This window comes from Ornithodoros turicata, chromosome 1 (genome assembly GCF_037126465.1).
Source record: "Ornithodoros turicata isolate Travis chromosome 1, ASM3712646v1, whole genome shotgun sequence".
Classification (NCBI taxonomy): Eukaryota; Metazoa; Arthropoda; class Arachnida; order Ixodida; family Argasidae; genus Ornithodoros; species Ornithodoros turicata.
The window spans coordinates 144584640-144598711 of record NC_088201.1 but is presented as its reverse complement, the minus strand read 5'-3'; the positions used below and the strand labels follow the sequence as shown (position 1 = coordinate 144598711).

The window sequence follows — 14072 nt, the reverse complement described above, 5'->3', positions numbered from 1 at the left end:
AGTTCTGTTAAATCAGGAGCATCCTAAAGATAATTCAAAATCGACATAAAGGGTACTAAATGCATATAAAATTATTGAAAGCGTTGAACAAGAACAGCAATGCTGGAAATATCACTTATATGGGACTAAAAAGATGGTTGTAGACTAATGAAAAAAAAGCAATAGTACCAGTTCGTTGTGTGTGCATGTGCGCGCGCGTGCGTGCGTGAACTACTTGTTGAACTTGTAGTTCACCCCGTTCAGGCCCTTGTCCTTCAGGCCCTTGGAGGTACTATGTGTTGTGTTTATCCCTAGATGGATCTCGTCTCGACTGGTTGCCTTTCTGTTATAGAAGTTTGCTTGATATCACAAGTCCCCACGACTCTTTTTGGTCTCTTTCTCGCGCTCCCATATCTCTTATGGCAGCGACCACGACTCAAATAATTTTTACTAGAACCGGTATCTTCAGTTATTGTGGTTTACTATATCAGGACAGTTGTGTCGCGGCGTAAAGCAACGAATAATTATTATTTACAATAACCGGGTTCTTCACAATAAACGTATATGCAATATCATGGAAAATCACACTATGGAGCACCTGTTTAGGCTTGCATGACTGGTCCATGAAGCAAGGAGAGAAAAGAAACTGCCATATTGTGACACCTCTGTTGCTAAACTACAAGAGAAGTTTTTCAGTCACAGTTAAATTATATGTCCCATGTACCACCATGTACTGGGGTCCTTCATGTATCTGTGCCTCATGTTTGTTCGCTGAAATCTAAGTTGCACATTTCATATTACTGTATTTTGTACAGTGAGTACAGTTTTCCTAAGATCATAATTCGGGACATTACGTCGCGAAACCAGTTTCTCCATAGTACTGAATGTTGAAACAACTAAACTATAATGCGAGGCTATACCTGGATTGTGCAGCATGGCACATTTGTGCTGCGTGCACAGTTATATCTGTGTATGATGGCATGGTTATACACAGCAAGAAAAGTACAGCGCATATCAAACGAATAATTTTGTTCTGCAGATTTAAGTAGCTTTTAATTCCTCGTCATACGATGAGTATCAGTGTGTGGAAAGTACGTCGGCAATGAGGTAACAAGACCCGCAGATGGGTCACAACAAATGCTGATTAGAATTTGAAGTGGTCTATCACATCTCATATCAAGCCCAAGGTTCACATGGAATTGATGACATTGGATCAGGTTGTGTCTATAAAATTACTTAGGTTCGCAGACACGGGTTACTAGGTAAGTTTTGTCAGCCACACAAACAAAATTAACGAATAGAACATCGCTGTGACCTATGGTTGCAGACGTGCTGTGGCATAAAATAGGTACTGTTGGGACCCTCATCATTACATATAGGCTCACCAAACAGAGCGCGGTGTCATTTACACGCGAGCAAACTTTTTCGTCACGTCCAGTTGAACCTCTGTATGAAATAAGGGAATAAGCAATGCAAGGGAATAATGCAATAAGCTGAAAAATCCCAAATCGAGAAAAGAGGCCTGATCTGATTGTCCGTCCCATTGACACATATGCATTTCCCATTTCTTACCCTCCTGTGGCAGGCCAATAAATTGCAATATGGTCCTAAATTTTCTTTGGCAGGTACATGCCAGGTATGTAGATGTCAGTGCAGCAAAAAGGGGATAAGTCGACTTATCCCCTTATTGCATTCCAAGGCCCTGCTCGAATATTCATATGTAAGCATTTCAACTGGGAATAAGTGCACTGGTATTCTTTCTTTTGTCTTCATGGTTCGTAGACATAATCATCCTTTATCACACCTGTACGCACGTAGAGACAGGATACACAACCACACGACATTGGATCGTGTGTCTTCACAGAAACCTTTACCCTCCACAATATCGTCGATGTTCACATCTCACATACGACGCATACACTTTTTCACCCACACGGTGCAACGAAGTCGGTGCCGGCACTTGTTGCCCATTTCGTCAAAAACTGTCTTACAGGAAACCCGAACCACGAGCGAGTTTAGAGCTATTGAAGTTCGCGATAATAACCTGTTTTCTGGGCGAATTGCTGTTAGCTGGGAGGCTGGACTTCGACTTGAGTTTGTCACGAAAACGCGAAGCCACGGAACGCCCAAGGCGCAACCCCTGGGAAGTACAAAGGAGTGTCAATTCCATAACTAATGCCCTTACGTATCTAAGTCATGAAATTGGCTGAGCCCATGTGTTTCGGTTTGAATGATCAATTCTTTCCTGGGAAACAAAGCGGCACCGGGGAAGTGAAGGCACGTACGATTTGGGGACAGTTCGATGTGGGCTTTCAGCATATCACAGCCGTTTGAGCGCACTGAGAAATCGGTAGAGCTGATCTTTACAGGACGCGGAGCTCTGTATCTGGCAAGCTGAAGATTTTCACGGCCCCCTAAATAGTCGCTAGTTTAGACATGATACCTAGAAAAAGGGGGGATCCAATAACTTTGGCAATCATATCAGATACACGATATAGGTGAATTAAACACTGTGTGAAAACAGAAATTAAGGAGGCGGTTAGGACATCCTGACCCCCCACTAGATCCACCCTTGCCTAGAAATGTCGACGATACACAAAAACACGATCAGTCGATGGCACAGCACCACCTTTCCATTTCGGCAGTCCGGTTGCTTCGTACCACCGAAAACGGTTTGTTTCCTTGTTCGGAAGCACATGACGTTGGATGCCCCGCGAATACTGATTTCAATCGGAGCAACCAACCACCCAACATCCCCCCGACATGTCGGCGAAAGGCACACACAGAACCACAAGTACGATAAGCCACGATACAGACCACGAAACCGCTGCACCAAGCAAACGAAGTGACTAAGCTGGCTGAACCAGGCTAGCGAAAAAAGAAAAGCTTAGCTGTTCCGGAAGCTTCTTCGTGATCTGAGTCCAGGCCGACAGAACCCGGCAAGAGTCGTGGTTACCCTCGGACCGCAGTCATGCGCAGGCCAGCAGAAGCCGAGGTTATGCAAAAGGCCGAGTTGATTAAACATTGAGAAAAAATACTTTCATCTATACCACGGCCATCCAAAGTGACCGCAATAAAGGGCACCGCACCATGAAGAACCGCAACCGCATTTGATGGATTCGCCAGGTTTGCATGGACTATACGACACGACCTGGCACGGCAATGACGACATGGAGATTTCCGTCACGAAGACAAGACGTCACGAATGACGTCTATCGTTCCTGTATCCCAGTTACGCAAAGTTGCTCGCAGTTTCTCCGCTCTGCAGCTTGCCACGGTGTGGCGCCAAGTGTATTGTCTTCATTGCTCCGTTTAAAATATCTCCCGGAAAAAAACTGCTTGCATGTCGAAAATGAAATTTCGGCTGAAATGGTTTCATCGTTTGGTCATGAGTAATCGTTGCCCTATGAATAAACTTGCGTCCGCACGGTTTAACTTAATTTCGTGTAAATTTAAATGTAGGGTGAGTTAGCCTACATATGTGAGTCGACATGTTGCACATGACGCGCAGGAAGTATCTTCGGCGTAGTAGTAACAGCTGGATTTGTCTCCTGGATCCGTCGTGTCACTCTACATACCATTCTGTTTCATTTGACACGTACTTCTGCTCATAGAAAGGATATGTGCCCTTAAAAAAGTCTGACATATCCAGCACCATCCACGTCTGTGGGAGACTCACTCGGATATGCGGGGAGATTGTCATGTCACCATCTTTGCGTCAGGTGGTTTCTGATTCCGCAGCTAACGTGGATAGCACCCGAACCAGGCTGCGCTGCACGAATGGAGAATTCGTGTGGTCATTTCGTGGCAACTTTTCTCCATCCCGAGCAGTCATGTTCGCACCGCAGTCATGTTTCCGAGCACCCGGAATTTGCCAGCTGGCACTTTTTCGCCAGTCCCGCATTAGTGCGCACGTCGCCATGGGTCAGCAGACAACGAAATCCGAATTCGATCGAGCGACCGCGATACCCCTCGCGTGATCTACGCTGCTAAAACCCCTAGTTTCCTGGCACTCATGTTGAGGTGACAACGGTCACTTGACCCTGAGCGGGCAATTTCTGAGCGCTAGGCCGTTTTGCCATGAAATAACCACCCGAATTCGCCGTAAGAGAGGCGGAGTGGCATCGACAGCATCGATCAAGATGGCGGAATGTGCAGTTTGCTTAGCGTGGCTTCGTTTCCGTTATTAGAATGTTTTATATTTTGCTTCTGGCTCTTCCGAGTTGGAATACTGTGCGCGTTACGACCTCGACCTGCTACAGGTGAGAAAGGCTACGGTCAGGTATACTGGACGTGCAGACCTTGCGTGTGTCGAATCGTAGTGCAGGTGCTCCTTTTGTCCTTGGAATGTTTTCGGAACGATAGTGCGTTATGTCTTCGTAGGTTTGTTTTGTCTGCTTGTCATTCTAATTCACGTACATGCACAGTGTGGTGTAGTGCCATTTTCGTTTACATGAGGAGAGCAAATATGGTATGTGCACAATGTGGTATATCAAGAGGGTGCGATTCAAGCCCGGCCGAGGACGCCAGCAACTTGGTGGTAGGGTACAAGCTGCTCAGACACGCAGTCTTGCGCGAGGGACGTTAAATACGGTGCGCAATGTCCTGAGGTGTCGACACACGTTTTAAGATCCTTCAGCTGGGAAGAATTAATTCACACACCGAGCGTTGCGGCGTCGCTCGCGCTCACATTTGTACCGCAATGTAATACCACGAATGCTCGAATTATCAACAGTGTGTTGTGTCCAACGCTCGTATATCGTGACTATAATCTAGTTGTCAACACGCTAGCTCACTTACTAGTGCGTGCTCCTCAGAGATCTGGGCCCTTTTCGTGCAGTCAACTACAAAGTTATTATATTACAACTTTATCGCTGTCAACTACAAAGTAAATCAATTATTGTGCCCTTGGATTTTATATTCTTCATTGGTTAATTTCGGGAAATTTAATCTGAAGTTATACGTATACTACCCTATTATGTCGCTTGCCTTTCGACGGCTTGGACGCTCCCACAAGGACGTTTTACGAGCTGCATGAGAGATTGTGTATGCGACACTTTTTGCCGTTTCGAAGCGTGGATCGCGATACTTTTATACATCGGGATTGGGAATGGATTTCTGTTACAGATTTATGGTAACGCGATTTATGTATCGATACCGGTACTTCTGTTGTGTCCCCGGGTTTTCGGGTCATATCGCTTATTTTTGCTCATGGTGACTGGTCAGCGTAGCCCGTACAGATGAAAAATTTGAGCGCCAGCTACTGCTTAAGTCAACCAAAGTGTGTAAGCTGTATAAATAAGGCATTCTACTTTCTTGGTGCAAAACTGTCTTTGCCTAATTCGCCATTATACAACTGGAGTTCTCACGTAGGCGAGGTCTTGAGCTTGTGGATTTCCTGCAACTTCGTACTTTCACAAAAGGTATCCGGCAGAGTATCACATTAGTGTTTCTTAGTAACGGCAACTGTAGCGTTTCTGGTAGCGGTAGTGCCTTACCACGTTATCGGTTAAAAAGATATGTCGATATCGGTATTTCGTTACTTTTTACTCAAGTACCGAGTATCCGTATCACGATACCGCATTTCGGTATCTGGTACAACGCCATGTGAACCTGACTACCGTCGAAGGCCCCCACAAAAGAAATCGAGCTATATGTAATATTTCTGACCAGTGGCGTAACTTCACCTGCAGCACCCGGTCAGCGAGATGTAAATGGCCCCACCCAAGACAAGATGTAAATGTTGCGCACACCCAGAGGTAAGCTGTAACTACCACCCCACACATCATTCCTTTTTATTTCGTATTTGGTTCTGAACATTCGCATCCTTTAATGCCTCAATACCATGAACTAGTACCCGTGGCTTGCACATGGTCCAGGTCAAAATTCTCATGCCTAGGGCCATATGATAAATTGAGACTCAGTTAAAACTAAAAAATGCTTTCTATGGGTCTTTGCGTTCGCAAATGCATCAGTGATTGGATCTGTATCTAGGTTATTCAGGCGCTGGCTCTCGATTGATAAAATTGCTAGAGTACTGAGCCGAACCTGGGACATCATGCTGTGCAAGAAGATCTTAATCAAGTTTAGCTCTGAGAAACTTCTTTCTGCACTTGCAGCTGTAACGGGAAGGGCCAAATACTGCAGGAATGCTGTAATCATCATCTTCAGAAGGCTTATGAAAAGCGGAAGATAGCTCAGGATGCCGAACCAAAAGAAATTCCGCTAACGTTCTGATGGATTTGACACTGGTGAGCTTCACCCTAAGTGGACGTTTTAACAGCTTTAGCTGGCCGGAAAAATCATCAGTAATGCCCTCGGAATACTCTTTTGTGAGACTCGTTGACATCTGCAGCAATTCATCTTCCCCCCCCCCCCCCTTTTCGAGTATAATTGTTAGTTTCATACACACGAATAGTGCGTCAGTCTCTTGCAGTGACAGAAAACGGGTTTTCAATGGGCGGGTTGCGAAATCGATTACTGTGTTGAACACTTGGACTTCGTGGTGTTTTTCAGCAGTCTCTAATCTGGAATCCCGTGCTAGCTCATCATGGAACTTCTTGACGTATGAGATCCTTTTAAGGGCACGAACCTCGCAGTTGACGCCCCAACTGTTAGTCAGTGCCTCGGCCGACGTCAGCATTCTCTCCCAATTGTTTCGTAGCGCCAACAGTTCCTGCAGAAACACTCGAGCAGTACACCAGTGGTGGTCAGATCATTTGATGGAGAGTGCTACTATTTCGAGATAATGTTCAGTGGCACTAGTATCTTGATAGTAGAACGTCAGTTCTGACGCTCGCTCAGTGAAGCTCGCTCCCACGCTCAGGGTATGATTTTCATCCTTCAGCTACTACACTTATCCACCTCACGTTGTGGATACCGTACGGGAGGCCGCCTACGTCGTTGAGGGTATCGGGATGGTTCGATGGCGGAAGCTGGCAGCGATGGTTCCTGCGATGGTTCGATGGTGGCATGACGTTTGATCACAGGGACCTATAGTGGCATGGTCGCGTCTTTACTTGCAACTGCTGTCTGGAAAAATTAGGAACAGGCGGTGAGGACACCCTTGCCTTCAAGTGACCTGCGTGGACGCGACGATCTTTCCCGTCTTCCAGCTCCACATCGTAAATAACTCTACCAATCCTTCCCCGCGCAACACCTTTTACCCAATGTTGCTTTCGTGTAGGATCCTTAGTCCACACATTGTCGGCAGTAGCAAAATTCCTTGAGGATTTTGTAAAACCCTCCTCATTTACTGGTGCTTGTATGCGTTGCGGACGTACTAAATCCAGTTCTGTTCGTAACCTCCGCTTATTCAGCAACTCCGAAGGTGAACATCCAGCTGCGATATCGGGAGATGCTCGATACTTAGGAAAAAAGTTTCGTGCCCCTGCTTCCTCTTCTGTAACTGGTTGAAACGTTTCAATGCAGTTTTGAAGGATGGACAACACATCAGCTCCCATAGTTCCCATCAGCATGGAACTCCTTATGCAGAGCCGTTCCGAGGGAGGGGCGAGAGGGCAGCTGCCCCGGGCGCCTCCCCCAGAGGGGACGCTGGACCCCCTATCCCAGGTACCAAGGTGGACAATACAGTAAGCTCCAATGGATTTTTAGAGCCCTGAAGAGAACTTCTTTGTGGGGGTACTGTTGCAAGATTTTTAGAACGCGACCCTGGATAGCGGAGGGGGGAGGTGCGCTTCACACTTGTCCTGCCCCTAGGCATTGATTCGCCTCGGGCCGGCTGTGCTCTCAGGGATCCTTTAGAGCAGGGAACGGTACTGATAGTAACGGAAACAGAAACAGTATATTACCGAAATTGGAGATGGTAACAACGAATACTCATACCACGGTCCTCCATTACCGGAAACAGAAATGGAAACGAAAATGATAGTCCGGTATTGAATTCGAGTAATGACTATTACTGTTGTGCGATGACATGAGTGACTTTTCATTGTATTTTTGTGTTTTGATGGCTCCATTCCCTGTAATGCTCTAAATACTACACGAAAGCATGGAAACAAAGCGCATTATTAGATCTCGAGGGTGCATCGCTCGCTTACCTACTCGTCCCAGTCCTCATAACTGCATGACATCAACACATGGGACTTACACAACATAGACTCCACGCACTCTACGCCACCACAGCACGAGGATGAAAGCCTGCGATTTTTTATTTGTTCGTTTTTCCTTTTGTTTTTTCATTTCACCGTGGCTATGGCAGTATTGTTGACTACCGAGAGCGTCCGCCTAAGAATGCCACATTGGATGAAGGTTGAGTTGCTCATCTTGCCCATCTTGAGTTGCTGTACTCAGAGTGACTGAAGACAGAAGGTTGATTTAATACTGAAGACATGTTCCTACATTTTTTAAATCCTGCAAGATGTGCGCGTCACACTGAAGTAGCACTTGGACAAAACAGGGTGCTGAGAAAGCAGGACGGGGTGCCCTCCCGCAGCTGTGTAACAGTCGTTCCATTACCGGAAACAGTAACAGAAACGTAACGGAAACGAAATTGAAAGGCTGGTGTCAGAAACGGTTAACAGAAACGAAAATATAGCAGTAACGAAAATGGAAACAGTAACGAAAGTACGTCCGTTACCCTTCCCTGCTTGAGAGGCTTGCCCCGTTCTTAACTTACCACTGGCCTAGCTTCCCGCGTTCGTGTATTTGCCGACGGTTGTGTCGTCTACTGCACGGCACAAAGTAATTTGGATTGCCTGGCACTTCAGACTGATCTAGATAAGATTTCCGCATGGTGCACAACATGTCATTTGCGAGTTCACATCAACAAGAGCAAGGTCATGCCCTTCACATGCGTTCACACATTGGAGCACACATCATCTTGGACCCTGTGACTTTCAATATATCTTTTCTTACAAGTATCTTGAATTACACCATTCGAGTATGTCGTGGAGTAAACATATTTCCCACGTTATCTGCAGTGCAAACCGTACCCTTGGTTTCCTGAGTCGTAAACTTCGTAATTGTTCGATCAAATTAAAAAAGTGGCTTATATATTACGCTCATTAGGCCGAAACTGGAATATGGCTCCTCGATGGTGGATCACAACCCAGTCACCTTGTAACTGGCTTTAGAAGTACTTAAGAATCGAGTGCCCGCTATATCCGAAACAATGTAGTACCGATTGATGTATCTCCGCCATGAAAGACCACCTTTCCTTTGCTCATTTGGATTTGTATAGGAAGGTCTCTAGTCTGTCACATGACAATGCTCTTTTAATGTTAAGAGATATGTCAACAACAGTCGCATTTACTTTTTCCAAGGCTCGACAATAGTTGTAAAGTCCATCTAAATCACTGGAGTCACGATTGTTTTCTTTATTCAATTTTCTGTCGCGTGGCTAAGCATTCGAATGATCACCCACACTACATTATCTGACTTCAAGACTGACAAGAATTTCAACAGACCGTGTCTAGCTATTTGTCTGGAAAACGAAGCCCCTGACTGTCTTACTACCATGCACAGTGTAATAATGTCGATGTTTCATTACGTCACATGAATATATAGACAATTTTTGTGTAGCAGCATTTGTACCTGCGTTGGTTCAGCTATGTATGGTTCTATTTTTTATGTATTGTCCTAATTATAATATAATTAAGAGTAGATTTACACGTAAGGTGAGTCAGATCTACGTACCTCCTCTTGTATTGATATGTTTGCCGAATATTTTAGTTGTGTAGTCTGTAGTCTGTTGCACTAAATGCACATTCGTGTACGATCAGCGATGAATGTAAAATAATAATAATCATAAAAACGCTCGAAGGAATTGGAATTTTGTGAATTCAGAATTTGAATGAAGTACCAGGTTGCAAATGCAGCTGAAGGTGTGTCCGTCCTACTGTCTTATTTTGATGCCACGAACCAACATGTAGCCCTTGCCTGGCCTCCAACCTGGCTGGCAACCAACAGATATGTTTCCCTTGGCTGGCCTCTCCACAGGCCAGCTTCTAAGACCTCCCGCCTCGCATCTCTTCTTGGCAGCTGCGTTTGAATGTTCGAATGTTATCTCATCTAGCTTCTTGTCATGCAACTTTCACCTTGGAGAGCTGTATGTGTGATCCTAATTTCATCTTGCAGACTCCGACCTCCGGCTACTTCGCGACATGCCGTGGGTCCTGGCTTCAGGGAGTCCGATGCTGTCACGCCCCTCCTAACGTCTGTCTCCCATGGCTGGCCCCTCCTCAGGTGACCTTCTAAGGACTCCTGTGTCACATCTCTTCTTCGCACCTGCGTTTGAATGCTCTCACCCCTAGCCTCTTCCTTCTCTTGCAGCTCTCTCCTTGGGGAGCTGTACGTGTGATCATAAACTTAATCTATCAGCCTCCGAGCTCCAGCTGCTTCATGATATCTCCTCAGTCGTGGCTCCAGCGAGTTCGACGCCGTCAGGCTCCTCTCTGGGTCAGTTTCTAGTGGCTGACACCTCAGCAGGACAGCTTCTAAGGCCTCCTATGTCGTACCTCCCCTAGCCTCTTTTTTCTTATGCAACTTTCATCTTGGTAAGCTGTTACATCTTGGTGAGCCTGCTGCATCGCATCTCTTCCTACCAGCTGTGTTCAGAAGTTATCTCTTTCTTGTCATGCAACTTTCACCTTGGCGAGCACTGTGTGTTATACTAATCTTAATCTCGCAGCCTCTGAGCTCCAGCTGCTTCATATCCCCTCAGTCCTGCCTCAACGAAGTATGAAGCCTTCACGCTCCTCTGTGAGACTGTTTCCTGTGCCTGACCGTTCCAGAGGTGAGCGTCTAAGGCCTCCTCTTCCTCGTCTAGTGTTCCTTCGAGCGTCTAAGACCGCTTCCTCGTGGCTGTATTCAAATGCTCTCTCCGATTATCTCTTTATTGCCATACAGCCTTGACCTTGGATGACTATGTGTCCTAATTTATACGTGGTCCTAATTTTAAACTTGCAGCCTCCAAGCTCCAGCTCCTCCGTGATGTCCCCTAGGTCCTGGTTTCAGGGAGTTCGATGTCTTCAGGCTCCCTGGGTCTGCTCCTCGTGGCTGGACCCTCCACAGGTGAGCTTCTAAGGCCTGCTTGGTCACACCTCTTCCTAGAAGATGTGTTGGAATGCTATCACCCATAGCTTCTGTCTTGTCATGCAGCTTTCAGATTGGAGAGCTGTACGTGTCATCCTAATTTTTATTTGCAGATTCCCAGTGCCAGGTGCTCCATGATGTACGCTCTATCCTGCCTTCGGGGACTATGAAGCCTTTATACTCCTCTCTGGTTGTGTTTCCTGTGGCTGGCCCGTCCACAGGTGAGCTCCTAATGCCTCCCGGGTCGCACCTCTTCCTCGCTGTCGTATTCAAATGTATTCAAACTCTAGGGACCTCGGTTTACTGCTGCAGCAAATTCGAAATTCCGCGGCACTGACTTGTAAATTCTGTGATTTCCGCAGCGAGCAGTCAACGGTTGCGTGAAATGGGAAACACCTTATTTTCTTGGGTCATGTGAGGACAAAAAATATGTTATAAAATTACAGATTCAAAGCAATGTTGTGGCTCTGCATTACACACATGATATCCTGTGTCTTCATCTGGTGCGGTCTGTCGCCTGCAATCGTTTTATACTTGCTGAAAGATCTTTCAGCATCTACAGAGTTTATAGGAACTTTACATGAAGGAGTTTACAATACATGCCCTGGGGAAGTTACATCTTTATAACATCCGTTTTTTTTCCTGGGCTGTAGGCATTATTTAAAAGTCAACTTTTTGAAGGCAACCTCCCAGATATCAAATCAAAATCCCCACTGCCACTGCTAAACTCAATACAGGAGGGACGCCACCCCTTCCTCAGGCGAAGCATACACAATAAACTTGGGCTAAAATTATCTTAAGCTAAACTACAATCTGTCTGTGTTTGTCCTGCAGCATAAACAATTTCGTAAAGCAGCCTTCTTCACCTCATGTAGGGAAGCGTCAGGTGAAGCCCACTTTTGAGGGGTGTCGTGCGTATTCAGAGAATAGGTGAATATCCGGAAACCCTATTATTGGGTATTCGATTCGCGAATAGAATACTTCGAGTGATTGATATTCGATTCGAATTCGCGAACTGAAATATCCGCACACCCCTAAAAATAAAGGATTCTGTGAAATTCTGTGCCAAATGAATGATTCCACGATAAATTCCGAATTCCATGACATTTCGCGGAATTGCGGAAAACGAAAGGCCCTAGATATCTTCCATCTCCTCTTTCTTGTAATGCAGCCTTCACCTTGGAGAGTTGTCTATGTCATCCTAATTTTAATCTTGAGCTCCAGCTGCTCCGTGATATTCCCTGATTCGCGCCTCCAGAGAGCCCCACGCCCTCACGCTTCTCCCTGGGTCTGTTACCCGTGGCAAGCCCCCCACAGGTCAGCACGCAAGGCCTGCTGCATTGCACCTGTTTTTCGCAATTTCGTTAGAGTGTTATCTCCCCTAGCTTCTTTCTTGTCATGTAAGTTTTACTTTGGAAAGCTGTATGTGTGATCCTAATTTTAATCTTGAAGCCTCAGAGCTCCAGCTGCTCCATGATATCTTCTGGGTCCTGGCTCCAGGGAATACAGAGCCTTCAGGCTCCTCCTTGCCCCTCCGAGCACTTGCCAAGCTTGGTCTAACCTCGGTATGTTGCCTTGGGAAGAGGGTCACGCGCAATGGTGTAGCAGTGCATAAGTTCGACTTTCGATGGACCAAGTGAATGTCTAAAACCAAAAGCAGTAAGAACCAGAGGTTATCTTCATGGTCAGTTAATACGACAAGCAATTCATCATTTCAGTGTTGCTTGTGCATGCATCGAATTAAACATAGACACCTCACCCTTCAGTGTGACTAACAGGCAAACAGGACTCTCAAATTTGTGGAAGCTCCTGAGACAACCTATGTATGGTATCTGTTCTTCCTCCGGAAAGAAATGCAGTTGCTTTTCTTTGTTGGGTGTTTGGGCCTAGTTGTCTCGGTCATGCAAGCTTTTATGATTCTGCCTCTCAATTTTAATTTCTTTTTATTTTTGCTTTGAAAGGCTGTCCTCACTATGCGTTGTGGGAAATACGAGCAACAAACAAAGAGTGATAAATGATTACCATTACACGGTGGGACAATGGAGTATGCATATGATCGATGCCGCAGGAATGCTTTGGTCTGTGTCTTGTCACAATGTCATTCATGTATAAACTTTTCCATCATGGTTCTCATTATTTGCAAATGGCTCATCACTCCTCAAGCCGAGTTGATCATTTATGTAAACTGCAAGCAGCTTTTGGTTACACTAATTACTTTTATTACTCCCCAATGCAAACATCCATTCGTGAGTGGAATGCCCTCCCTGCGAATGTTGTAGCTCCAGCATCTCATGAACATTTTGTGAAGCAGTGCGAAATGTTGTATTTGTTATGATTTGTTTCTTAACTGTTTGCGTGCTATTTGTCTCATGTTCCTTTCTGTTACTATTTGTTCCCTCTTTTGTCTGTTAACCCCCCCTCATGTAATGTCTCTTGTAATTTGAGGTATATAAATAAATAAAAATGTAGGCTGACCAGTGCTTGGCAGGTCATTGGCCAGGGTACAGATCCATATCAATAAACATGCGTGTTGGCCAATCATGTATCAACCACGGCCAGGTAGGCCAGCTCAACTATTGCCAAGCTTGGCCTAACCTTGGTCTGTTGCTTGGCCTCCTGGATTGCACTACTTCCTCGCAGCTGTGTTCAACTGCTATCTCACCTAGCCTCCTTCTTGTTACGCCAGTTTAACCTTGGAGAGCTGCATGTGTGATCCTAATTTTAACCTTGCAGACTTCGAGCTCCACTTCCTCCGTGACATCTCCTGAATCCTGGATCCAGGGAGTCTGATGCTCTCAGGCTCCTCCCTGAGTCCTTTCTCGTGGCACGCCCCTCCATAGAACAGCTTCTAAGGCCCCCTGGGTCGCACCTCTTCCCAGCAGCTGCGTTTGAATGCTATGCCCCGTAACATCATTGTTCTCATGCAACGTTCACCTTGGAGAGCTGTATGTGTGACCCTAAGTTTAATCTTGTACCCTCCGAGCTCCAGCTGCTCCACACCTCTGTTCTGGCTCCAGGGAGTCAGACAACCTGAGGCT

At 45.9% G+C, this 14072-nt stretch overlaps 1 protein-coding gene and 1 long non-coding RNA gene across 3 annotated transcripts in view; one reads left to right on the top strand and one right to left on the bottom strand.

The window, feature by feature from the left end:
* The window catches only part of LOC135370463 (uncharacterized), a 188235-nt gene that overhangs the window by 138872 nt on the left and 35291 nt on the right, over nucleotides 1-14072 (bottom strand). The gene's annotated exons all lie outside the window — the stretch shown is intronic.
* Nucleotides 6108-13974, top strand: LOC135370446 (uncharacterized). Of its 2 annotated transcripts, XM_064604191.1 has the most exons (9): nucleotides 6108-6230; nucleotides 7411-7571; nucleotides 10078-10185; nucleotides 10273-10398; nucleotides 10631-10735; nucleotides 10909-11013; nucleotides 11148-11255; nucleotides 12487-12599; nucleotides 13768-13974. In XM_064604191.1, exons 6-9 carry the CDS (start codon nucleotides 10965-10967, stop codon nucleotides 13822-13824), a joined length of 327 nt encoding a protein of 108 aa, XP_064460261.1. In that variant the 5' UTR covers nucleotides 6108-6230; nucleotides 7411-7571; nucleotides 10078-10185; nucleotides 10273-10398; nucleotides 10631-10735; nucleotides 10909-10964; the 3' UTR covers nucleotides 13825-13974. The 2 variants fall into 2 exon arrangements, 1 of the variants encoding a protein (XP_064460261.1); XR_010415344.1 differs by lacking the exons at nucleotides 7411-7571; nucleotides 12487-12599.